The following is a 27,974-nucleotide window of genomic DNA, read 5'->3' as shown; positions in this document are numbered from 1 at the left end:
AGGAAGAGGAAGGAAGGAAGTGGCGGAAGGAAGAAGGGAAGGAAGGAAGGAAGGAAGGAAGGAAGGAAGGAAGGAAGGAAGGAAGGAAGGAAGGAAGGAAGGAAGGAAGGAAGGAAGGAAGGAAGGAAGGAAGGAAGGAAGGAAGGAAGGAAGGAAGGAAGGAAGGAAGGAAGTGGCGGAAGGAAGTGGAAGGAAGGAAGAAGGAAGGAAGGAAGGAAGGAAGGAAGGAAGGAAGGAAGGAAGGAAGGAAGGAAGGAAGGAAGGAAGGAAGGAAGGAAGGAAGGAAGGAAGGAAGGAAGGAAGGAAGGAAGGAAGGAAGGAAGGAAGGAAGGAAGGAAGGAAGGAAGGAAGGAAGGAAGGAAGGAAGGAAGGAAGGAAGGAAGGAAGGAAGGAAGGAAGGAAGGAAGGAAGGAAGGAAGGAAGGAAGGAAGGAAGGAAGGAAGGAAGGAAGGAAGGAAGGAAGGAAGGAAGGAAGGAAGGAAGAAGGAAGGAAGGAAGGAAGGAAGGAAGGAAGGAAGAAGGAAGGAAGGAAGGAAGGAAGTGGAAGGAAGTGGAAGGAAGAAGGGAAGGAAGTGGAAGGAAGGAAGAAGGAAGGAAGGAAGGAAGGAAGGAAGGAAGGAAGGAAGGAAGGAGGGAGGGAGGGAGGGAGGGAGGGAGGGAGGGAGGTCGTGGAAGTTATTACATGTATTTTTAAGTTATTATTATTGTTCAGCTCTTATACAATTGCTTTTGTATTCAACAACTCATCTACACTACATGTGTATGGGCTTTTTCATACATAATATAAATGAGAGCATAGTTGCCTGGTGATTATCTAATATAATACGTGAGCTAAAAATAACTGTTTACTTCCAACTCCTTTTTTTGATCAGCAGATTGCTAGCTTTCATTTCAGTCCACACTGGAACTTTCAACAGTTCCATCCACTAATGGCTGGAAAAGCATGTCAATGTGACTCTGTATTGTTCAACCCATGTACATAAAAAGCAAAACCTCTTGGTAGAAGAAGGTGCCCAGTCTTTTTACAGTCATTACATGGTACTAAGAGTGCTGTCTTTTGACGGAAGGCCTGAAATATTTCCAGACCAAACACTACTCAGATTTTATCAGTGTCATAACAACATACTCTTTAAGACTATATGCTAATACTTTAAATGTAACAAGTGATGCTGACTTCTCTATGCCTGTTTTATCTAAATCATGCTTCAGTGAAAGAGGACTTAAAGCATATGAATATTGACAACAGATTCAATGTTTCAATGATAGTAGTTTGACTTATATTAAAGACAAAACAAAAATAGAAAAAGAAATTTACCTTTAAGCACTTCTCTTTCATAAAGAAAAGCAAAAAAAAGTAATGGGGGAGAAAATATTTGCAAAGCCAAATATTTAAAAATATGAAACAGAGTAGGAAGATTGTGAATCAAGTCTCAGAAGGATAGATTTAACTGGAATCTGAAATCAAAGGGTATACAATGAGTCTTCAGTTCTAAATTTAAAGCCCCTGGTAATACATACTAAATAAAATGAAATGCTACTCATGAATACCATATACAGAAACATGGAACATCAGAATAGAGATGATGCAGGAAAAAATATAATATTGATTATTAACTAATATTAAAAAGGTGGTAAATTAAAATGTATTCTTATTTTAAACTCACTCACTTGTGACCAATCTCATGTGCAATGGTAAAAGCTGAACCTAGGCCAATATCTTCATTAATGCTGCAGCTCCTTTCAGGCTCACACATTCCAGCCACAGAGGCCAAGCCTGAATAAACAGAAGGAGACACAAAGGGTCATGCCAAGGTGTTTCAGTCTTAAAAGCCCTAGTTATAAATGCCTGGATTCTTTTTAATAACTTCTATGCACAGAAGGAGCAGTTGGCAAAAGGTTAACTTTCTAGTCATTTGCAAAATCACTGGGGGGAATTTCACTTTGCCGGCTAGACATTAATATTTTTTGAACTGCAGTCAGTGCTGGAAAATGTCTAGACTAGGGGTTAGATTTATAAATTTTACTTCTGGTAACTTGGGACCACCTAGTAACTTGAGCCAGGAGAGGGAATTCAAGAAAGCATTTCTATTTTAACATTCTTGTGCCTGAAGAAAGCAAAATGTATCCACATTATTTTTCTAAAGAAATCTGTTTAAGTTTAGTGGGTTCATAAAAACATACAAGCAACTTTTTTAGCTATGAAAAACCTCACATGGTACGTTAAAAAAATTAAAAAAACAAAACTGAATGCATCAGTGAAAAGAGAGGAGACATATTAATAACAAGCAAGCATTTAAGCATGGAAGTCTTTTCCATTTATCACCTATTATCTTCTGGCATTAAAACCTTATTGTGTTACAAGGGCTTTTAAAAACTTTCTTCAGAGAGAGAATACCACTGGCATTAATTGACTATGGCTCTTCTGTGTCTTACACATTTTCAGCAACAGATTATTACAGAACATACTGCAGTCATAATTTAGTGCCATTAGACAAAGCTTAAAACATCAGGTTTATTTAATATATTTCTCCCCTAGAATTTCTGATCTGAAAGCAGCAGCAAACCTTTCTTTAAGGAAGTTACCTGCTGAGTTAACAACATTACCAAAAAAAAAACCCCAACAAAACGAAACAACAAAACCAGAAAAAAATAATACTTTCTACATAAATAAATAAAGAAAATGCAAACAACCCCAAAAATAAGAATTGGAAAAGCTTAACTTTGGTTGAGAGATGAGGGGAATGGAACAGGGAGTGGGGAAGAGAGAAAGGAAACTATTTATATGAGTAGGGACTTCAAATTATTTTATTTGGACTACCAGTAAGGAAGTCATAATATGACAAGTGCTTCCTGTTGTGTCCACATTAGCAATTAATTTGAAGCCATGCAAGTGGATCAGCACAGTGAAGCACAGAAGTTAAGGCTCTTCACATATCTTTCCATGCTGGTTTGGCCATTCTGGACTAGTTGAATCCTGTAGGCAGAACATTACTACACATGTGATTCAAAGCTTCCTGAAGGGAAAAAATATTGCAGGGATATCATGAAAACACACCCCATGGGCAATCTCAGGTTTCCTATAGGCACATGTAGAGCATTTGGGGGGTATGTGTTCCATGTTTTCTTCCAAACAAATCTAGTTTGGACACAGCAAAACCACTCTGATAGCCAAATTGACATGGGCAAAAGCTGACAATGTGTATCTGGAGAGTTTGCAGTGTGGAACCTGCAAAAAATGCAATAATTATAGTTCACCCATGGTGAATTTCAAATTGAAGAATTCTGAAGACAACATGGCAATACATACATACAAAACTATCATGCTCCCCTGCAAAGTCCACCATATTTGAATGATAAAGTCATCTCCATCTTCAGGTCTTATAACTGAGAACTTGCTTCAGCAAATGAGAGGACCACAGTAAAATAACTCCATACCATTCTTGCAGAAAGTGACAGAGATCAAGCTAAGAACAGTCAGTGGCTCAGACTTTAAAAGGACCTGTCCTTCATTGGAGCCACAGACACACTGCACAGACGTCTGAGATCTTTTCTAAGGGGTTCCATGAAAGGTTCCCTGCCTCAGGTGTCTGAAATAGGATACAGATGTTTACGTCACATGAAATCTTTTACTTCTGTCTCTTCCTAGAATACCAATTATTCAGGTTTCTTTTGACCTTCTGAGACATCTCTGTGACTTTTTTTCACAGACCCCTTTATATATATGATTAACTTTAGTTATTGGATGTCAGTACAACTTAAGCATATCAAATGCCTTGCAAAAGAGGACTATAGGGCCTAGTCTCTTCTCCAATTCAATGCCTATAACACAGAAAAATTGTCATGGTTTAGTTGCCAAGACCCCTATAACAGTAAGTTGGAACTGATACCATATGTGACTCTTATTTTTAATTTGTTTTTAATTAAACTTTTTGTTTTATAAAGTATTTGCCAAATCTATCCTCTGTTACACTGGATTCAAGTGAAGCAAAATTTGCCTTTATGCCAAAATCTGATAGAGTAAGAGTTAGTACATTACTGATCTGTGTCAAAAATAAAAATATCAAATAGTTCATGCATGAATGTATTCTCTTTCAACCTTTTTTTAACACTTGCAAAGCTACTTCTAAGACATCATCTCTTCAGTTGAAAATTGATTTTATTTGACCTCCAATTGATTTTATTTGACCTCCAATGTCAAATAAAATCAATTACATTTGGAAATTCATCATCATTATTTGCCTTTTACTAAAGCATGCTGCGGGTTTTGTTATGTTTATAGCAGGCAAAATTCTGGTACCTTTCCCCATGTAAACTACACCCCTCTGCCAGAAGCATTGTACTGACTTGTGAGAGACTTACAGAAAAAATTAACATGGGTTAAGGTTATCAGTAATAGTGATGTACAATAATATAGGGAAAGACAAACCAAATACATTCATGAACTCTGAATGAGAAAAGTATTAATAATATGAAGTAGCTGAATTAGAATTTTGTCTTTAATCACCTTCAAGAAAGAGGCTTATGAAAGGATGCAAACTGAAAACAAAATCTAAACAAGTGTTATGTTAATCTTTGAATAACGTTCCCTTTATATGTTAGAGCACCATTGGAGGCAACAACCTATACTTAAAGGTCATCTATAATTATTTATTGTAGTAAATAACTACTGGTGACATATTTAGGAATGGAGAGCCCAATAGCTCTCCATCCTTAATCTAAGTTTAATGTGTGCACTTCTCCATTGTCAAAGCACTGTTTTAAGTAGTTTCAATGTTATTGTATTTTCTATCACTGTACTTTTTTTTTCTAAGTCTGTGAAAGAAAAAACATGAAGCTGTGCTTGCTGTGTACAGCACAGCAACAGTGTAAACCTCAGAGTCCATTCCTTTTGTAAAGTTTATGGGGGTAGTTTTATAACCTTCCTGAGAATTTTTACTTCTGTTTTTTTTAACTAGATTATGGACACCAGTAAATGGAAACAAACAGCAAGTTCTCTTCTGTAAGAAGTAAATTGAGTCATCTGCTAGGTTTTATCAGTATTACAGCTGACAGTGATGAAATACACAGCACCAGCTCACACAATTCAAACTCCCAGCAATGTATCAAAACCAAAATCCACCAAGATTATTTTTATTTTTCATGTTTATGAAACTGCAAAACTTTGAAAGTACAAACTTAAAAAGATCTAATCAGTCAATAAACCAATAGCTAAGTATAAAGCCAGGAAACAGCAAATATGAGCTGAAATTTCTCTTTATAATCTTACCCAGTGTTCCACAAGGCTTGTTTTTATAAGTGCAGATATCATATCTGTTAAGAAAAAAAAAGTAGATAAAGTATGTCAGTGAATCAGGTTTGTAAGATACTTTGTATATTTATCACATATCTGTATCATAGTCCAAGTTGTCAGACCGCAATCAGTTTAATTATGTGCAGCCAGCTGGTGTCGGCCTTTTCTACACTCTAGTGTAAACCACAAGCCGCAGTACACTCACAGCCGCTGGCCTCAGGCCAGTGGGACACCTGCCAGCAAGAAAAAAATGGTTAAAGTGGATCTTTGTAATCACCAGCTCCATAAAGCAGTCTACCATTCTCTTATGAAGTTACAGCAGCATGGCTACAGACTGCTACTGATTCTTAAACCCTAAGTTTTACTTATCCAACATAATTGGAAGCCTCCTATGGTCTCACACTTATCAACTAAACAATATTAAGTGTAAGTGGTACTACCTAGTCTTTGGTTCTATTTAAAGAACTCAACCCTTAATTATTATACCATTTTTAAAAAACATCTTATGAACTGTCATTATAGTGTCCTTCTCATTATCCTTCTATAATTACAATATAACTTAAGAATATGCGCTAACAACCTAAAATGAAAACCATTTCTGCAAAAAGCTAAAAGATTTCCTTAAAGGAAAATTTTTGTCATTTTAGATACAATCTTTGAAACACAGAAGCTAATGAGTTTTTGTGGCTAATGAGTTTTTGTGTAGCTAATATGTAAGTATCTGGAGCTAGCAATGAAATTAAAATGTTTTCTGTGGCACAGCTTTTAAAATAGCAGTGGTCATACAGCAGTCAGTTCATTAATTATACCTTCATATTTTGAATATTCAATCCTATAATATGGATAGTGATAAAAGTAAGCTCCCACAATGCTATTTATTTTCCAGGATTTATACTGACTTCCTTTATTTCTGAAGCATACTATGCTTCAGAATAATTTCTACTCTTTAGAAAGCCAAATGGAAAAAAAAAAAAAGAAAAGATGCCATCTTTATGCTTTAATTTTAAACCCAAATAGATACTAATTTTGGGCCACCAGACATTGTCTGTTAAAAATACCATAAGGACTGCTATCACATAGGAGTCTGATCACAAGATATATACCTTTCACTGCTAAAAGAGTTATGGTCTGTCTGCAAGCCAAATCCATGGACAAAATAATAAAGCCTAAAATTTGGAACAAATCCAGTAAACTCTCTATGCATGCAGACTGCTGTGACCACATGGAATTCCTTTGATTTTTAAAGGGTACTGAGAGTGAAGCAGTCTGTGGGATTAAGCTATAATTTTGAACTTAAATGTTCATGTGCATTAATTTCATCAAGGTGGTTCAAATGTCAAATGTGCACTGATTTCCCATTTGCTGTCTGGAGGAGGGGAAGGTAACCAAATCAGCATTCTTATAGAAAACATTCTTATAAAAAAGCATTCTTATTTCTCTTGAAATATCCCTAAGTTCCAAGATGACATGGATTCGGAGTAAAAGAAGGATTTTTACTGAACATTTCCTGCCTTTTACATAATTAAGGAACTAAACTTCTTATTTCTGTGCTCAGGTCTGAACTTAATCCTATTGAAGTTCAAACAAAATCTGTTCCTCAGAGAAAGTAGATGGCTCAGTCTTGTTTAGTCAGAAAAACCCTAACTAAATTCTTTAGAACATAGTTGAGAACTGAATGGAAAAAGTCTCTGAAATACACAGGTTTTCTGCTTTTTAATATCCAATGGCAGTAAGGAAAAACAATTAAAGACATACATCCTTAGACAAAATGGATGCTTGAGAATAAATCCAATTCCACTCAACTCAAGTAAAATGTTGTCACTGACTTCAGCAGAGCTGAAAACTTTCCTGATGGTCTGAATCAAATTATTGTCCTACAGGTATGAATCTGAAGTTACTCCTCATCTTAGGCTGAGTTTCACAAAGTACCGTGACAGGAGAGAATTATATAAATTAAGTCCCTTGCTTCTGTTATATTTTTGAAAAACAAAGATCACGGTATTCTTCAGTTTCTGCTGGGAAGTGTGTGTTCTTCATTGTTCATAAGCTAGCATTTTTAAGAAAATGTGATGATAATGAAACTTAAATTCAATAATAAAACTATGGAAAAGATAACTTTATTTTCCAATATACCAATTAGTTCTGCAAGAACATACCTGGATAGTAACATGTTCTAAATATGCCATCACTAAATATTCAAATTTTATAGACAATGATTAATTGCCTGTAAGGAAATATTCACACACTCTCCTAGCCCCCAATTTACCAGGAACAAAGTTTTTGAACTTTTGAAAAAAATTTCAGTCTAATGATTTACTTTATCTACATCATCTTCTAGCTCCATTTCTTCATCTTATTACTTTCATATGAATAGTTTCTCCTTGTGATTTGTCTGAAAGTTCACAGCATTCTTATGAACCAAATTGCTTGCTTCCATCATTTGCTTCTCTATATGATTTAAAAACAGACTAACTTGTCTTTTTTTTTGTTTTAACACCATTTCTTCTAACTTTATTTTGAACCTTCAAGGAATCCATTTATTTCTCAGATGCTGGGTTCCAAATGCAGAAGACTACAGATGAAATATTTGACAACTAGTAATTTTAAGATAAGAAACCCCTGAAAATACAAATCATCAAGACTGCCCATAAGATGAGATAGGTCTAATTGCTATGGAAAATAAATAAATAAAAAAGCAACCCACAAACAAAACAAAAAAAAAAAAAAAGAAACAAAAAGCCCACACTTAAAAAAGCAGCACAAAGATGTAGTTTAATCACCAGGAGCCCAGTAAACACTAAAGGAGCTAAAGAGACACAAAAGGTAGAGTCTCAAGCCAACAATTATCTCAACCAACCATTAAAGATTATGAAAACAGTCACAATTATGACAACTGCAAAAATGTTGGTTCAATTCACTGACAGATGGTGTAAAAGGGACACCACGCAAAAGTTGAATGAAAGAACACAGTTACATAGGTAAATAACTTGGGATAAGATGGCAGCCAGACCATTTTGAGACAGCCAAGAAAAATCTGTGCCCAAGCCAAAAAAGAAGATCATATAACTCCTAATAAAGTGGGTGCAGTGCCCCTGAAATGTGACCACACTGGGGAAGTGGAATGGAAAAGAGGTAGGAGGGAAGATGGTTGATTACATGGCCATGCCTGCCCTGAAGAAATCAGAAGTTGTTTCATGAGGCAGATGGGGAAGTGGTCTGGGTCTGCTGGGCATTCCTGTGGGGCTGCTGAAGAGCTGCACAGACAGACAGGAAATGCATGATGAATGTACAGCTGTCACTGACAACTCTGACTGACACATCAGCCAGAAGGAAACTGCACAGACAGACCAATATCTGTTAAACAGGCTGGTCAAGGACTGGAGCAGCAGCACACTCCTGTCGTGCCATGGATCAAACAGCAAGAGTTAGTGCACCATACAGGGACACCTTAAAAAGAAAAAATCCTAGTCTTTTTTGGCAGGATATACAGGCACCATGCTAAAATATACTTGCACACTGTATTAAAAAGTAAAAGGGATCACACTGGACACTGAAATTCTACTTTTTTGCATTATCAAGCTGTTTTAAAACTCTATCACAATTTTTTAAGGAACTCCTTGTGCAGATTTGACCCATGAGAACACCAGATCTCAAGAACTCCCACGAAAAGTTGTGGAGATGGCCATGATTCTTAACAGGCAAAACACAGAAAACTAATCAGTTTTGGAGACGCCAGCTTAGTGTGGCACAAGATCTGTGCCAATGGTACTCAGTGCAATAGAAAAGCCACTGATGTGTTTATTTAATGTATTAGTGTAGATGTAAGCTACAGACTATCTCTTCAACAAGTCTCCCTTATCTGTAACTCTAACCTGAAAAAAAGTCAATTTCCTTTGTAAATCTGATGACTGGCACGACACTGATTATTTGAGCAGGACACTTAAGTCAAACAGAAAAGAAAGACAAATCCTCTGTGAATATTGTAAGCACTGCTCAAAATTGTCAGGTAAATTATCTGCAGCTACAGCCAATCCCAGGCACCTTAGCAGAATACAGCCATTTGTCTCCTGCAGAGAAAGGAGAGAAGATTCTTCCTGATCCCTGCAAATTGTCCATTTTCAGGCCTAATCCATGCAGTTGTGCAACTATGTACCTCACAGAGAGTTCCATGATTGCCAATGTATTCCCACATTAAAAAATAAAAATGAACTTTAAAAAAAGACACATACTAATTCACAGATTTGATTATACGAAAATATCACAATGATTCAATTGTACCTCCACCCACTCTTAGCATAACATGTAAGTAATCTATTCTAGAAGCTAGAGAAGTTAAAAAATACTCCTTAAAAGCTATTCAATCTCACATTAAGAATTATTTACAGCATAATTTGAGAGCAACTGGATAACTGAGGTTATCCAGTTATCTGCCCTTCCCTCCAGAGCCGTCATTTGTGAGTGTTTGCAAAGGAAACAGGACAGCTCATACTGATACCTCCCCTGATAGACGTCCCCAGCTCTGTGGTTTAGGGTACTTCATAGACAGAGATTGCATCTAATCATTTAATTGATTTCTTTTTTATTGTCATCAGCCATTTGTTAATTCCTCTTTATTCTGAAAAAAAAAATTGTTTCAGTGTCTGTCTGGGGGATATGGTTATGCCTTTATCAACAAAGCTGAGTTCCACTGTTTCAGTAGAGCTTCTTCCCTTTGAAATCACTTTTTTTTTTTTAAAGAGATTAATATATGGGATTTCTCAGAATTGTGCCATTACACTGTGGCCCTTCTGTCACCATCATGTGCACTCATGGAATTTTCAAACTTTCTGAAGTGTGTGTATTACAGTTCAAAAAGTCATTTTAACAGTGGCATAAACAGTAGTAGATACAAAGGCAAAATGAATTATTTCTCCTTACATGTTAATGCGAATTTATAAATTCGAGGATAACATTGCCCTTTCTACCAGTCTCATTATCCAAACTGGCCCATTAACTGCAAAGAGTCTCTATGAAACACTATTATTACTAGCTGTATGTAACTGGAAATGTCCAGTGCGCCAGAAGGGACTATTTGCATCAAATTAACACTGAGATAGAAATATACCTGTTACAGGATTGGAAACATATATGAATACTAGTATTAGAAACACTTTAAAGAATTTCATTAATCAACAGGAATAACCCACACAATGTCTTTGATTTAAGTACAGTAAATGAGTAAAGCATGAAAACTCTTATTAGAAAAGCAAACTGTTCAAAATCAGTATGGAACATCAGGTGTTTATTTATATATACATCAAACTACTCCAAAACTACTCTGAGAGCCAACAATAAGCATGAGTAATATTTAAGATACATATTTACATAAATAACCAAGACTTTTGAAGGAATATTTCTTAATGGAAAATATTTTACGAGACCAAAATACAGTCACAGTGAATAAGGGAAAACCTACCACGATGGGTGGAATTTAAATGAAAAAAAAAAGTACGAAAATTCAGGTTAGGCAAAATCAACAAATACGTATGATTGGACATGAAGCTCTTTAGAAGTTTCAGATAGGTGAACACAAACTTCATAGATATAATACTAGACAATTTGCCAGTTAATCTGCTTGAAGGGGTTGTCAGAAAATAAAATTAACTAAAACAAAGATAACTGATTCTCTCCCAACTAAGAATAAACGGAGCCAAATACTACCAATTATTAATATTTCATTTTTAGGGAATATTTCCAGACATGTTATCTCTGAAAGCAAGGTTCTATTTTTTACTTTAAAACCAAATTATACTTTTTGACACTCACTTTTTAATTATTATAGGTTTTAAGAACAGGCTCTTTAAACAAGGACTATCCTTCTCACACACTCTTGCTCAACAATAAACCTAACAAGTTTATTGGGGTTACATATTTTTCACTTTTTATTCTTCATGCTGCCCAACATGATTTATCTATGCACCCAATCATAGTTGTCCCATTTTTGAACAAAGGTAAAAGACCAGGCAAAAAGGTACCTCTTACAAAAAATTAAATTAACCTAGTTCCAACACCTGTGACTATAAACTGAACAGATCAGACTGAATCTCAGATTTCTCTTGAATGGATCAAAACCTTCAGGCTATCTGACAACTCCAACTACTATTTCTGAAGTATGGAAGATCTAAAAAAAGAAAAAAAAAACAGTGACTGTCATGTACTTTCACCCTTTTTGGTTTTTTTGGCATGGCTATATTAAAAAAGTGGTCATTTTGCAAGTACAGAAAATGTCACTAATGCTAGAGACCTGGATGTCACTAATACTAGAGAACTGCAATGGAATTAATAATTCCTAAGATAATTTGGTCATTCATTAGATTTGCACAGGGTACCAATAGTAATACTCTCTACTACATAGGTTTTCTTATGTCTTTTTAAAGGTTTGCCTCAGCACATCCTTTGCCTTACAGAAAGTGGTACACCACAACAGCATTCTGCCCTAAAATAAAGAACATGTCTTATTTGGTTCCTTCCTCAAAAACCTCAAACCAAAAAGAGCTATTTAAACCAAGGAAGGAAAAGAATAACATACATGTTACACATCACTCATCAGAAATAGCTTTTTCTATTATTAGTTTTCCATGTCTTTAATGCTGCCATAGACAACCAAAGTCTGTCTCTACTGGACTTTATTCTGATACTTAGCTTGGGTGGATAAATTCTGAGTTACAGCCAGAAAAACTATTGCTGCCATAAGTTCTAGTTCTCCTGATTTATGTAAATGTTTTAAATAACTGCACTGTAAATGAAACACTTCCATACTACTTTTTCTAAACTGCAAACTGCAAATGCAGTTAAAAATGTAAAAATAAACACAGTTCTGAAAAAAAAAATTAAGCTGCCATTTGTATTCATCAAGTTTGGTAATGTAATAATAGAATAGCAGTTGCAAGTTTATCACAATCAGTAGTATTATTAGCGCCGTTAGGACACTCAGAATAACTCCTGATCCACATAAAAAATACTATGAAAGTGCATCAGAAATACAGAGCCACCTACCTGTGTGACAATGGTGATTTCAATAATATTCAGGGGTAACGTAGAGATTCGGCATTTGCACTATCGCCAGAGTGTAGGAAACACTTGATGATTTGTTGCATTCTGAACCTCAGAAGCATTTTAAACTTTTATTGCATTCTCAGTATTGAGCCAAAATTTAGATGCAGTTATACAGACGTAGCTAGCTCAAACTGAGCTAGAGAATAAACCAGAAACTTCTACATATCTGCCTAAGTACACTGTTAATAATTTCTCTATCAGTACATTCAGGGTAAGTCCATCAACTAACACATAAAACTTGTTTTCAAAGGACATTGATACTGAACAGCTTAAGCAGCTTGTAGGGCAACGGTTTTTTTAGAGTGTGCTAATGCAACCAAGCCCTGAGGAAAAGGAAAGCTAGCAAAACTAATTACATAGGTGTGGTTGGGGGCATCCTGCCACACAGCAGAAAATAGGAAACAACTAGTCTAGACCTCTGGCAGAAGGGAAACACAGCTAACAGCTATGATTACTAACCAAGTTTTAGCTCTATTGTATGGAAATAAATTAGATACGTTAGAGCAATAACATATTGCACATATATTTCTAGGTTTTTCTATTATTTCTTTCTGTGATTTTACTGTGGGTATGCCTTTTTCCTAAATTTCTGAATATTGTAAACAATTAGTTTACAATCTCTGAGAAGATCACATATCTTTACCCACAAAATGTCCGCTTTATTTCACTTTATTTACCCTTACTCACATTGCATATGGCATAAAAGGCTAAGCCTTGGCTGTAAAGAGTATCAGTTCATTAGGATGACAGACCACACCTGGTACAGAAGAACCTAAGAATTGCAACATGGGCCAGACCACAGATTCCACTATCCCAATACCTTGACTTCACAACGAACTAAGAGAAGGTCCAAGAAAGAATAACACCACTGCAAGCATAAAACGTCAATTATACCAGTACTCTCCCAACTATTTTTGGCTCAGACATTTTGAGACAGATGTGCTTCTGTGTATTTAGTACTTTCAATGGATTTTTCTTCTGTGAACATGCCTAGCCAACCTTTCAACCTATACATATGTCCAGCTTCCATAAAGCGACTTGCCAAGAAGTTTCAACATTAGCTAAACCTTGCATTAAGAAGGGCTGCCTCTCTTCTCCTGGTTTTGAGTCTTTCTTCTATATTTTCTGGACAGCCTAAAGTTCTTGTGGTGAAAGATGCTATGAACAATTTTTTCCTCATTTATGCCCCCCATACAATCTTGTAACTGGTTAGATCACTGTAGTGCTGTCCCAGATTAGACTCTCCCAAAAGTTGACTTCTTCAAGTAAGAGAGTCCTCAATTTAGTCATTTCTTGTAAAGAAAGTCACAGATTTTGCAGTCATCCTTGCTCCCCTTCTCCAATTCTCTGAAAACCTTTTGAGATGAGTAGGCCAGAGTGATACAAACTATTCAAGAAGTAGGTATATCATGCCCAGTTTAACCAACTGCATAATAAGGTTCTTTATTCTTTTCCCAATAATCTTTAATACATTTAATTTGCTGGATTAACAATGTATACTTGACAAGTAGTCCAAATGTTCTCAGGGAAATAATAATATTATCCAATAACAGGAGCAGTGGTTGTGTTTTGCTACTTCTGGTTGATATTTGTACAAAATTTCTGAGAAAAAGATTGAAACTCTTACATATATACTGTCACAACTTATTTTTCCTGAAAATTATGAGAACCCTGTGCTTGGACTCAGTTAAAGAATCACAAAATTATATTTACACAAAGAGCTAAATTTCAGTACCTTAATGCATTAATTAAAACCTTCTTCAGTCAATGCAATAATGTTTATTTGCTGACTTCTTCTAAAGGTCAAAAACAAAGACAGTCATTCCACCCAAATGATTTTTAACCCGGACTAGAATCAAAATAATTTTTTGTCTTAAGAGCATACTCACAGCAATATATTTTACAAGTTCAGTGCTTTTTTCTATAAGTAATGTTACAGTAAGTTACAATAAAGGATTTCTTCTCTTCAAAAAATGTCAGCAAACAATTTGATCTGATTGCTTAAAGAACAATACAAAGCCAATTGAGTGCTGGACATCTGTGGTAGTTTTCCAGATGACATGCAAAATACAGCTAATAAAGTCTGAAGCTAGCATATTCTGTGTTCTGCTTGTGAATGGAAAAGAAAAGAAATATATAGAATTAAATGGCAGCAGAGGCAAAGACTGCTCTAACAAAGAGGATCCATTTAAAAGAAATACACAAGTTTACAAGAAGAGAAATATGTCAAAGATCTTGTCTGAGTTTATTAGAGCACATCAACCTGTCATGTTAAGACCAGAAGGAACCTAATTTGATTTTCTGTGTTTTTTAAAAGGGGTTGGCAAATGGAATACTTCCACTTCACATGGATCTTCGAAGTGTGTCTGTATAAAAAGCAGAATCCATACAATTCAGAACTGCATGCAAATCTTTCTTTCATCTTCTTTTCCATGTAATACAAGCCAGGAAGAAATATTAGCTCTATTGAAGACAAAAAAAGTCTGTGTAGCATCTATTATCATTTATCATTATCATTTTCATTTCAGGAAAAATAACTTATTTTTACAAATCATTTTAATGTCAACAGCAACTAACTGTTGTGAATGAAGGGCTGCATACCATGAGAACATTAACTGACTTTACAGCAGTCACTGCTCATAAACCACACCACTCTTATTGTATACAGGTTAGAATTAATCAACTGTATCTATCCAGCCTGTCTGCAGGCATCTGTCCTTGCTTCCTCTTACCTTAAAGAAAGTAAGAGTTAAGCTGGTGCAACTTATTTTATTACTCCTGACAAAAAGAAAAAGAATCACAGAACTAGATAGGAAAGTAAATGGGCTTCAGAAACCATGATCTATCCTACAAAGGGATGCACATGTCAGGGTGCTCTGTATATGAATTCTTCAACCTAAACTATTAAATCCATATTAAAACTACATGATTGTCAAAAGGAATTTATCAGTGATTCCTTAGGTTTAAACCTTCCATACATGATTCAAGCCTTCACTTTGTAAACTAGTCTTTCAAAGCTAACCTATCTTGAAGTGGGAAAACAAATTAATAAATTCTTTTTAATTACATTTATTAAACCCACCAAGTATTTAGCCACTTTTGTCTTTTCTGAAAACTTTTACAGTTATATTTCCAAAATTAGTTTGGTTCCCCCCACAGATGTTATGAAAGAAAAGTTCCATTACTTTTTTTAATTGACAATCTACTCCTTCATATTAAAATTGACCTGAACTTCTGCTTTATTTTTTACCACATACTGCATATTACCATGAGACTATTAAAATAATTATTCCCATGAGTTTTATAAAATTTTAAATGCCGAACAGAAATTTTGGCTGGCTCCAAGGAGAACCTTTATTCCCATGCGGGCAGTCAAGTAGTAAAGTGGTCTGCCCAAAAAAGTTTTGCAAGATTTGACTGGTTAAAGTCTTGTGAAACCTAGTTTGATCTCATAGCTCACTCTGCTTAGAGGATAATAACATTGGACTGAAGACCTCCAGAGATTCCTTTCAGACTGAATCCAACAGATTCTGGAGTTACCTAAAAATCTTCACATCATTTAATTAATAATTATGAAAAAATAAATATTACATTCTAACACAACTCTTCAGAATATTCACTGGAAAATAAATTATATGTAAATTACATTACTCAAAGTAGAAGCATCATTAGAACCATAGTTACTGTAGTATAGTATAGTACAATATAGTATTAATATATTAATAATAAATATAGAAATAATTTTTTCATCAGTACAGAAAACTGGGGGAAGAGGTTCCCTCTCCCTTCCACTGAGTTGGAATAATGCTACATCTTCCTAACAACCACACATGAAAGCTCTTGAACTTCATTCCCCAATTAGTTGACTGCGATGTTTTAAACACCTGACATTGTTCTGTAAAGCACATTCTCTTCTGCAATGCCAACACAATCACCCAAAACACTAACTGTAAGAAATCCAGGAAGTTGAAGCTGAAAGAAAAATAAGCATGCCTTATTTCTTTTTGCTCATTAAATTTTAGCAATTAATGTAGCTAAACCATTATAAAGAATGCCAGGTAAACACTGTAAGATCTACAAACAAGATCATATCCAAGAAAATACTTCTTTCAATTGTGGCTGAAGAAATGGGGAGAATTTCACTGTATTAAGGTCACAAAACTATTATTTTTTAATGAGTAGTTTCATTTACGTAAAGTTATTGAACTAAAACACTTAAATTCTCCCAGATTTATGGAAAAGGAAGACTCAATTTAGAAGTTTAATACAGTAGGGATGATTTAAAAGAGGTTGGATAGTATGTAGGAACTACCACTATTTGATTTTCTTTTTAATATATTAACTGTAATTTCTGTTTTATAAAGTAGTCTGGTTCTCATTTGTTCAGCTTAAGTTATTTTATGTTTCTATTATTGTCAGGCATAACTTTATTCAATAAATACAAGTCATTTACAAACATAAATACTTTAATAAAATTCCCACTTTTCCTTGGAAGAACCTGGAAAAAAACATGTGGTGTTCCTCAGAACTGTGTTGGGGCCAGTCCTGTTTAACATCTTCATCAATTATGTGTATAAACCTCTGCGAATTCACAGGTGACACCAAGCTGAGTGGGAGTGCTGATCTGTTGGACAGTAGGATGGCTCTGCAGAGGGATCTGGGCAGGCTGGATCATGGCTGAGGCCAATGGTGTGAGGTCAAGTAAGGCAAAACGCCAAGTTCTACTCTTGGGTCACACCAACCCCAGGCAGCTCCACAGGCTGGGGCAGAGTGGCTGGAAAGGACCTGGGGGTGCTGGTGACAGCAGCTGAACATGAGCCAGGCTGTGCCCAGGTGGCCAAGAAGGCCAATGGCATCCTGGCCTGGATCAGCAATGGTGTGGCCAGCAGGGCCAGGGCAGGGATTGTCCCCCTGTGCTGGGCACTGCTGAGGCCACACCTTAAGCGCTGTTTGGCCACTCCCTACAAATCACTGAGGCGATGGAGTGGGGGTAGTGAAGGGCAATGGAGCTGGGGCAGAGTCTGGAGCATAAGTCCTATGAGGAGCAGCTGAGGGAGCTGGAGGTGTTTAGCCCAGAAAAAAAGAGGCTCGGGGGAGACCTTATTACCCTCTACAACTGCCTGAAAGGAGGCTGTAGAAAGGTGAGGGTCAGCCTCTTCTTCCAGGCAACAAGTGAAATGATGAAGGGAAATGGCCTTAAATTGTGCCAGGGGAGGTTTGGGTTACATATTAGGAAACATTTTTTTACAGAAAGGGTTGTAAAGCATTGGAACAGGCTGCTCAGGGAAGTGGTGGAATCACCATCTCTGGAAATGTTCAAAACACATGTGAATATGACACTTGAAATATGGTCTATTGGTGGCAATGCTGGGTTGACAGTTGGACTTGATAATCTTAAATGTCTTTTTGAACCTTAATGATTCTATTATTCTACGATTCTAACTTGTAAAAGCTAAAGCAAAAAAATCTGAATTAAAATGTTATTTTAATTAGTTAAATTTTTTTATATAATTAAGAGTCATAAATCTGTTTAAGTTCTCGAGCTACTTACGAGAATATGCAAGAAAAGAGTTTCCTTCCAATAATGAGGGGAGAGATGTTAATTTCAGCAGTGCACAGACTATAAAGAAGACCCACATGTTTCAGTGAAGTTGCTACCTCTAGCACAGCACCATATTATTTAGAATGCCATTTTTAGGAAGGGATACATACAGGAACAAAGTTTTTTGGACTGCAAAACAATCTGCTTAATTGACTCAAGACATAACCAAAAATAGTGCATCTCATACTATTGCTATTGTCTTATGCTTGTTTTTTTTAACCACTAAATAATTAACAATCATAACCAAAATGTGTCTAAAATGGAATAGCATCAAAACCAGTCTTGGTCAAAGACTCATAAATGCTTCCATGGCCCAAGATACTGCATTTCACACATCTGAAAAATTCCTTGGTTTTTGAAGCACAATTTCTTGTTCTTAACTGATTTCAAGCATACTGTTCACAATTGCATAACATATTTCACTCTGCTTTGGCAGGTGGTTGAAAGAACTCATAGGGTAGAAATTTCTTCTGAAAGAATCTGGACAATGAACATTTGTCAGCATTACTTATGACCTTGCAATTTCTGAGCAGGACTAACTGTCCTAAAATAACAATATAAGCAAATACCTTTCATTACAGCTAAATTAATGTGCAAGCTAAGGAACTGCCTGTACCTCTTCCTGCCTATTTATCCAATAACTTAGCACTCCCCTTTTCAAGCTGCTGAGAGTAATAAATGAGAGATTTACATGGGTCTGGCTGAAGTAGTGAGAAGGCAATCCAAACGCAACCTCCATGCTATCCAAAGAGCCATCTTAAAAGGTCTGAAAAAGAATCACATACATTTGGAAGCTGAATGTTATCAGCTCCCAAAACCACAAGTTCTACCGTTTTCAGAACATAACCTGAACAAAATGTTCAGAAATAACAAAAATATCAACTTCAATAATTTACACCTGATGTCCTAACATAATGTTACAAATACCTACAGCAGCAATTTGATTAAAACAGCAGTATTGGACAGTCATTCATTCTGTTACTCACTACAAAGCTGATTTAAAAACAAGTTTTGTTACTTGCCATATGGAAAAGAAAAAATTAATTTTGGCAGTTTCTATCCTTCCTGCCCTGACATTAAGGCATCTTGTCCTCTAAGATCATAACTGCATTAACTCTCAGCTTATTGACAGTGAAACAGTCAGCTTCATGAACTAAGCTAACTTCTATTATCTTGTTGCTTATATGTCTAGCTATTACATGGACTCTTATATTTCCCTGGCATGAGCCTTACTCTATGTAGATCTAGGAGTCTTCCCAGAAAAGTCATGTTGGTCAACATGTACTTAAAACACCAAAACATGTAAAACTGTAAGTCATTTATGAACTATGTCTCAACTTCAGAAAGAATCCAAACAAAAATATGAAAAAATATTTTTGTTAAATGATCTGAATATTTTTCCTTCTCCATTAGACTGACCAGGATTTGACACTCCAGTTAGTCTTATAACCAAATCTAAAGCCATTACTAAGAGTTCCAAAATTTCATCATTTGTGAGTGAGTAACAAGTCTGGTTACACAAATTCCAGACTACTAAATAAAATCTCACTGCTAAGAAATGCTACTGACAACATTTTCAAGTTTTTAAAACAACAAAAGATCAGAAATTTTGTCGGTCTTCTGAAAAACACTTGGGGGACACAAGTGGGGGGAGGGGGCAGGCAGCAGGGGTCAGAATTAAAAAAGGCAGGGAAAAATTAAATAAGTATTTGACTTGAAACAATTTAACATTTCATGGTTTTTTGTTTCTAGGTATGTAAATATTTTTAATTAAATCTCTTATTCCTCAGGACTTGCTTCTACAAGGGCAAAACATCTCTCCATTTATTCACAGACTTGCTTTAGTACCTGTTATGAACAAGAGCAGGTGTTTTCACAGCATCCCTCCAAAACTGATACAAGACTCAAAGATCATTAATAGATTAATGCAGTTTAATTGCTAAAAACAATGTCAGTCACTGTAGCAACTTCTGTAACATGGACACATATCTTCTTCTACTTGGAGAAATACTAATTATATTAATTACCTAAACAGAGAATTGTCCTGAATGACAACTATGGTCTGAGAGATAATAAAAAAAGCTTTCAATTCCAAATTATAAAAGTTACAATTATTTCTCATTTAAAATATATATATATATATATGTAAAGTGCACATGTGTAGAGACATCCTTCTTCTGCAGTACCCAGGACACAAGCGTACCTTGCCAGCAAACTGCAATACCATGTGCCCAAAAACTCAGACTGCAGACTAATAGTAAACTGTCAAACTCTGAAAACTCATGAAGGTACTGATTAAAAATTATTGTGGACTTAAGCTGTGGGGACACATTCAGGATAGTCTGTTTGCCCAAGAAAGGCTTGGGCAGAAAAAACAAGTAATTGACTATTTCAAGTCATGTGAAGATTTCTTTGGCAGGGGGCAGGCAGGCAGGAATCTAGAAACCTAGAATCTAGAAATCACATCTAAAAGTCTAAATCTAATCTAAAATTCTATAGAAAGAAAGATGGTCTACCATCCAAACTGGAGAAAAATGCAAGGTGTAACTGGTAGTGCATTAAAAGAGCATTAAAGCAGGAAAGGGCACAAAATAACAATTCTGCCTTCAAAGTCACCACAGAAAGAAATTTGATTCTAGGACAATCTACTCCTCAGTGCTTGTCACCACTTAACAGATCACCACCAGTCCCAGGGGCAGATAGCTGATAGCTTTTAGTAAAGCAACCACAGATTGCTGGCTGAGAATATATCACAGGTGTCAGGAACAAAACATCACAAAACATCAGAGGAGCACGCTATAGTTGTGATTTCTGTTTGGGAGGCTGAAGAGCATTTATCTTTTCATTTTACCAGATTACAAAGAGAAAGAAAAACTCCAATTAAAGAGTAAAACTAAATCCACGAGGAACAGCAGAAGATGTATCGAAGCATAATTATGAAAAATAAGTGTATAGCATTCTTTTCTGCTTTGTGGAAGCTCTCACTGAATACTATAAAAAGCTTAAGATTTTCTTTCCTGATTTAATTGTCCCCAAAAAAAAAAAAAAAAAAGAAAACAAAACAAAAAAACAAAACCAAAAAAAACCACCAAAAATTAAAAACCAACCAAACCAAAATCAAACCAAACAAAAAACACAAATGAACAAGCAAAAACAAAACCCACCACAAACCAAAAATCTTTGGATGTGTCCAATAATGCTACTTCAAATCTGTATCATAAAACAGAATGAGCAGCATTACAATATGGGCATATTTCTAAACCTGGTTCTTATTTCCATCTGTAACTTGCTAAATTCTCTTACTGTGGAAAGTACAGAAAAAGTATGAAGAAGGTGTGGATACTGTTTTGCTATGACCAGGCTGCACAAAAGCAGAAGAATCCAGAATACCCTAATCTGCTATATAAAGGACTAAAAGAAAAAGCACATGGTGTAGAAGTCTGTGGATGGTATAAAAATACAGTATCTTTGGCGTAAGTACTAAGAATAATGAAGAGATAGTAAGCCCTTTTTTTCTTGATGCTGTGGGTTCAGGGGATGCAGACATCTGCAGCACGGCACGGACAAAGGCACTAACATTCAAAACTGTAAGACTGTAACTTTATATGACCAAAGCACACTCGCAGTAAAATTCAATTTCCAAGTGAATTTCAATAACATACATGTGAAAAGCATGCATTTAAATACTGTACTTCATATTTAAAAGGATTTACAGGTTTTTTGCATTTATGTCTGTAGTGGCACAATCAGACCTTTTAGCAGATAAGAACCCACAGTAAGAGATCCTGTTTGGATACAGCAAGACCAGAGTATCAACACAACTGAACGTGTAAGTCTCACACAGAGAATGTTCACCTGGGCATGAACACAACTCTATCAAAATCATAAGACTTAGGTGACTAAAGATTTGGCAATCAGGCCCTGTTAGGTGCAAGCGGAGGGGTGAAGGGTGGAGGAGTGTATGTATGAGGGGGCTTAACAAGTATTTTAATACTAACACACACAGCAGTTCACAGAAAAAAAATGTTATCAAGCAGCCACAGCAAAGACTGAGACAAGTAAGAATGTAATAGTTCAACAGAAATTTTGTCAGAATATGACAACTGATACTCATGTTCTAATGAGCAGTGGGAGTCAGCATCAATTCCATACTGTAAAAAAAAGGAATCTTACATACAGATGACCCAGCACCTTGGTGACTCAGAGGGAAGAGTGCCATCTACTGAGGCAGTAACTTAATTATAATACAACCAGCAAATCCTGTATTTGTTGTGAAACAGAAAAGGAGTTTTAAAAGCAATATTTAAGTGTCTTTTATATCCTATTGAAATATCTAAGCTTTTTATTTTGAGATATTACTACAATTTATATGATGGTGGTTCTGTGTTCTTAGTAGGCTAGTGTTTTAGCTGAATTAATACTTAAAATATGCCTGAATAACTTCTAAGACCTCTATTTCTAAACAATCTCGGAGCTTTAGTTTCCAAGTAAAAGATGTCACTTTCTGAATATTCTGCCTCTTAAAAAAGCCTCATATTTGGACAGATAAACATGAAGATACTCAAAGGGACAACTGAAAAAGGCCTTGATGCCTTTTTATTTTCCTTCAAATATGATTCTGATGTTGAGTATTACTGTGTTGGGGGACAAAAAAAATTAAAAACAAAAACATAAAGAACCAGTTACAGAAGATTCTGAATTTATTTGACCTTTGGTTTAATAAACTTGTTGATAATCAACCTGAAGCATACTTTTCAGCAAAATTACTTCTAGAAATATGCAGTAGTCAAAGAAAAGTACATAACCCCTTAGTGTGTTCTGTTTGACACTCTTTGCCAAGTATAGCAGAATATTATTTGTGTACAGATTTCAAATTCTTTAACTCAAATTGTATAAAGCAAGTGATTAGTTCTGGATGGTTGTGAACCAATTCCTCCTGTGTTTTATATATTTGCTAAGTATACAATACAATCTGAAATCTGGTCAGTGAAAAGAACTAGAAATGAAACACAAACTGCACTGTCAATGTTTCTTTAAAGCTCATAGGTATATATTAAATTTTGTTCTCCAATACAGCATAGTAAAATTATAGCATAGCAAACTGTCTTACTAGAGCCCTTGCCAAACTTAAAATCTGCATGAAGACCATTACAGTATTTGTAAAATGTTCAATTTCTATTTTTCACCTCCCTGGTGTCATTTTTCAAATAGCTTGCCTCACTTGTGTTTTACTATCTTAATGGGAAAACACATTCAAATGCATACACATGGTAGTTTACTCAAGTATAATAAACCACAGCTTTATGAGGGCTATTTAAAAAAAAAATCAAAACATTTCATCTGTGGAAAGCAAAACTTCAGAAATCTGACCATGTTTCTACAGTTACCTAAAAAAAGCTGTATTTGAAATATGAAGCAATCATAAGCTGGCATTCTTGGACTTATCCTCACCAAATGTAACAGGAAATTACTTGGTAACAATTTGGAAAAAAATAGATCCACGGAGTAGGAGATCATCAAGATTTTGGGTTGAGAGCAACTATAAAGTTGTTTCATATAGTGTTCAGGGAGTGTATAGCACTGACAAACTAGAATTTCTCAGCTTGATTTCAGCGTATAAAACTGACATAATTCCTAACAACAACATATGCTGTGCCATATTAAGGGAAAAAGGACAGCTGTCAAAGAGTAAGATATTTTGGTGTATTATATAAATTATGTTACTTACCAACAAACTCAGTTGTTCAAGGATACTTTATCCAAATGCACATTCTCATAAAGATACTACTACCAATACTATTATGGAATTTTTTTTTTTGCCCTGGTATTGAAAAGGAACCATTCTCTTTCTGGTTTGTACTGACTTGGTATGATTTCCCATGCTGCACACACTCCAACAGTTTTCCCTAATTTTCAAAATCAAGGTTGTGAAGACTTAGGAAGGAGAAAGCAGGATGGGAAAACATGGTGCATCAGTGTAAAATCCAATGCACAGTAAATACCAGTGGTAATTTTGCTTCCTTTTCATAGTGCTGTCAATATACACGATCTTTGCTATATATAGGACTGCAGCACTGAGTTTCTGGAGACTGTTTCTGGGATCCAGGGCAATAGAAACTGTGTCCACATCCACCCCAAGCAATCACCCAGTGTTCACAGTGACCACTTATCCCTGTGTTGGAGACCATAGAATGATTTGGATTGGAAGGGAACTTTAAGATCTCCTAATTCCAACCCCACCACCCTCAGCAGGGAACCTCTCCACTAGATCAGTGCAAGCTGGCCTTGAACATCTCCAGGGATGGGGCATCAGATACATTTGCGCAACCTGTTCCCAATGCCTCACCACAGTGAGTAAAGAATTTCCTCCATGCATCTAAGCTAATCTACTCTCCTTCATTTTAAAACTATTCCCCCTTGCCCTATCACTACATGCTCTCATAAAAAGTCCCTTTCAAGCTCTCATAGTCATCTTTTAGCTACTGGAAGGATGCAATAAAGTCTGACTGGGGCATTGTCTTTACAGGATAAACAACCTCTGAGCCTTTCCCCATAGGAGAGATTTTTCATTCCTCTAGTCGTCTTAGTGGTCTGTCTCTGGACTCATTCCTGTCCTTCCTATTCTGAGGACCTCATAGCTGGACCCCATGAGATGTTAAAGAGCAGAGCAGAGCAGATGAGAGCAGAGCAGCAGAATCACCTCCATCACCCCACTGCCCACATCTTTTGATGCAACCCAGGGCACCTTTGGTTTTCTGGAATCCAAACACACGTTGCTGGGTCATGTCAAGCTTTTCATCCAGTCCCATGGCCCTCTTGGCAGGGCTGCTCTCCATCCCTTCATTCCCTAGCCTGTGTTGATACAGGGGTTGCTGTGACCCAGGTGCATTACCTTGTAATTGGCCTTGTTGGGTCTTCTGATGGGTCCACTTTTGCAGCTTGTCCAGGGCCCTTGGGATGGCATGCCATCCTTCAGGCATGTCAACAGCACCTCTCAGCTTGGGGTCATCTGCAAATCTGCTGAGGGTGTACTCAATCTGTTTGACTATGTCACTGTTGAAGACATTAAATAACAGCGGTGCCAATATGGACCCCTGAGGGAACCACTTGTTGATGTCTATTGGAACTCTGAGGCATTGACCACTCCCCTCTGGATGTGATCATCCAACCAGTTCCTTATCCACCGAACAGTATACCTCTCAAATCCATCTCTCTCCAATTTAGCAAGAGGATGTTGTAAGGGACCATGTCAAAGGCTTTACAGGGTCCACATAAATGACATCTGTAGCTCTTCCCTTATCCACTCATGTAGTCACTCCCTTGAAAAAGGCTATTGGTCTAGGGGGACTTTTTTCCATTCACCAGGTACTTCACGTGACTGGCACAACTGGCCAGCTCTCTCTGAGATGCATCCCATCAAATCCTATAGATTTATGTATGTTCAGGTTCTCCAGCTTGTCACAAACTTGCATTTCACTTAGAGTGGGAAGAACCCAGTCCTTGTTCTGCAGTCCATGACAGACATGGAAATATTTTTCAACAGAGCTACCATAGCATGCATGCATTATAGAATGAGTTCTGAAATGGAAGGCAAGGTCTTCCTTAGCAGACCACTATCCATTTAGTAATTTTAACTAAATTACTGTTATTCCAGATCTTTCAGCTATAAAGGCAAGTAGCAGTACAGAAATTAATTTGGTTTTAGTAAGTTTAGTAAGTCATATATAAGCAGAACTCTTCATACCAATTACATAAAAGACATTACAACAAATACATAGCAGGCTAAGAGAGGGTAGGTTTGCCCTTTTGGAAGAAGAAAATGGCCTGTCTCAACCTAGGGTAATTAAAAGGAAAGGAGACAGACTGCTGTTAATGACTGGAGAGGTCTCAGACATGTGGGTTAGGGCAATACCAAGCACAAATACAGGCTGGGTGAAGAATGAATTGAGTAGCCCTGTGAAGCACTTGGGGATACTGGGGGCTGAGAGGCTGGACATGCCCCAGCCTCCCAGCCCAGAGAGCCACACATGTCCTGGGCTGCATCCAGAGCAGTGTGGGCAGCAGGGCCAGGGAGGGGATTCTGCCCCTCTGCTCTGCTCTGCTGAGAGCCCACCTGCAGTGCTGCATCAGCTCTGGGCTCCCAGCACAGGAAGGACAGGGACCTTCTGGAGGGAGTCCAGAAGAGGCCACAAAAATGACTGGAGGGATGGAGCACCTCTCCTGGAGGACAGGCTGAGAGAGTGGGATTGTTCAGCCTGGGGAAGAAAAGGCTTTGTGAACACTTTACTACAGCCCTTCAGTATCTAAAAAGAAAGCTGGAGAGAGACTTTTTACAAGAGCTTGTTGTGATAGGAGAAGAGGTAATGTATGGAATTGTCTCAAATGTATGAGATAGTCATGACCTTGTCTCTGTTGTGTCTTTATAATCCCCTTTGTTCAAAATACTACCCTAAACTGCCACTGTATATTTGATATTGTGTTACCGGACACAAAATCTTTGGGTTTTTATTATACTCTTTTCTTTAATTTTTATTTCTAGTTTTTAATCTAGCATCTTACACAGTAGTTTACCTAACAGTATTTGACACAATGGAAACAGCAATTCCAGAACCAAAGTGTTTTAATGTGAGCTAGAAGAAACCACACACACTGAAACAGTAAAGGTAAAAGATAACTTGGGGAAACAGGTCCACTTAAACTGATTAAGTGTCAAGTGATCAAGAGAAAAAGTTGTCTCTGAAAACATACACTGATGTGCCTGTCATTTACAAAAATCAAATACATTTACCAGTGTGTCTGAAATCCAAAATTCAGGCACTCATATGAAGGAGGTTCACACACTGAGGAGTGTACATTTTCTTAGTATAAAAACATTTTTCCTCTGAGCCTCTGAACAGACTTTACAGACTGCATACTTCTAACTATGTAGAAACAAGGGACAACACTATTTCCAAAGTTGAAGACAATGATATAACAACAGAAAGGTTGAAATTCCTTAATGAAATACCCTATGGGAATGGAAAGAATTTTAAATGAGAAAAATCTGTCCCAGTTGAACATGACTTCTGACTGCCAAATCTTCCACAAGACTACAGAGTAGCACAGGAACTAAAACCTTAGCCAAAGGACCTTGATGAACCTTTCAGTTTTGTGAGTTTTTATTATGTACCTATTGTCTCTAGACTTTAAAAAAAAAATCCAAAGTACACATTTATTTTACACTGCCATGGGTGTATGATTCCAAGTAACTGTTTAACAATAGAGCAACTCTATTTCTACAGATGAGGTGATTTTAGAAACAGGATACTAAAACACAACTGTATTACCAGTCCCACAAAACATTGCTCCAGACTACCTCACAGAAAATACTTTTATACAGCTGCACCAGACACTTGGGACGCAAGTGATTTAAGATTTGTATGGGAGAAGACTCTCTTCAACACACAATGAGGGAGCATAGGATACATCTGAATCTCAAGGACAGCAGAAGAGCTTTTGCCATACAATATTTGAAAGATACAAGAAGGTCAGTAACAATGACCTCTAACAAAAGAAGGCACAGTGAAATAGCATCACTGAAATAGCAGATATAATTTTGCAGGCTTAATACCATTAACATTTTTATTCTCTTTCCCCATTCTACAGAAGTCATATAACTTGAACTCAAGCATGGCAGGAGAAAAAAAACCCATGAAGTTGGGAGAAATGCTTTTTAAAAATAATACTATGACATTGTAAAAGAAGTCCTAAGTATTACATCTTGTTTTGAGACTGACACTTTGGTGATTCAGGCTGAGGAATCTGCATGGTTTTGTTGGGTTTAAAGTGTGTAAGGAAAAAGTGGTTTTAGTGTCATTCCCCACACATGCACACGCACAAAATATTCTTTTGTTCCTCCTCCTCCCTTCCATACACTAAATCCAGTTGTTATCACCTATAAGCAAGAAGAAAGTACTCTGCCCTCTAAATGGCCTAAATCCTTCAATA

At 36.5% G+C, this 27,974-nt stretch overlaps 1 protein-coding gene across 3 annotated transcripts in view; it reads right to left on the bottom strand.

Annotated features, from left to right (window-relative positions):
* Window positions 1-27,974, bottom strand: part of ADAMTS6 (ADAM metallopeptidase with thrombospondin type 1 motif 6) — a 145,859-nt gene that overhangs the window by 80,679 nt on the left and 37,206 nt on the right. For all 3 annotated transcript variants that reach the window (XM_030968773.1, XM_030968774.1, XM_030968775.1), the window contains exons 8-9: window positions 5,267-5,310; window positions 1,669-1,774 (exon numbers count right to left, since the gene is read on the bottom strand). In XM_030968773.1, the coding sequence (XP_030824633.1) occupies window positions 1,669-1,774; window positions 5,267-5,310 (150 nt within the window). The remainder of the gene's footprint in view (window positions 1-1,668; window positions 1,775-5,266; window positions 5,311-27,974) is intronic.

The sequence above is a fragment of the Camarhynchus parvulus genome, chromosome Z (assembly GCF_901933205.1).
Source record: "Camarhynchus parvulus chromosome Z, STF_HiC, whole genome shotgun sequence".
Classification (NCBI taxonomy): Eukaryota; Metazoa; Chordata; class Aves; order Passeriformes; family Thraupidae; genus Camarhynchus; species Camarhynchus parvulus.
The sequence above is the reverse complement of the archived record's forward strand: the minus strand, read 5'-3'. Positions and strand labels throughout refer to the sequence as shown.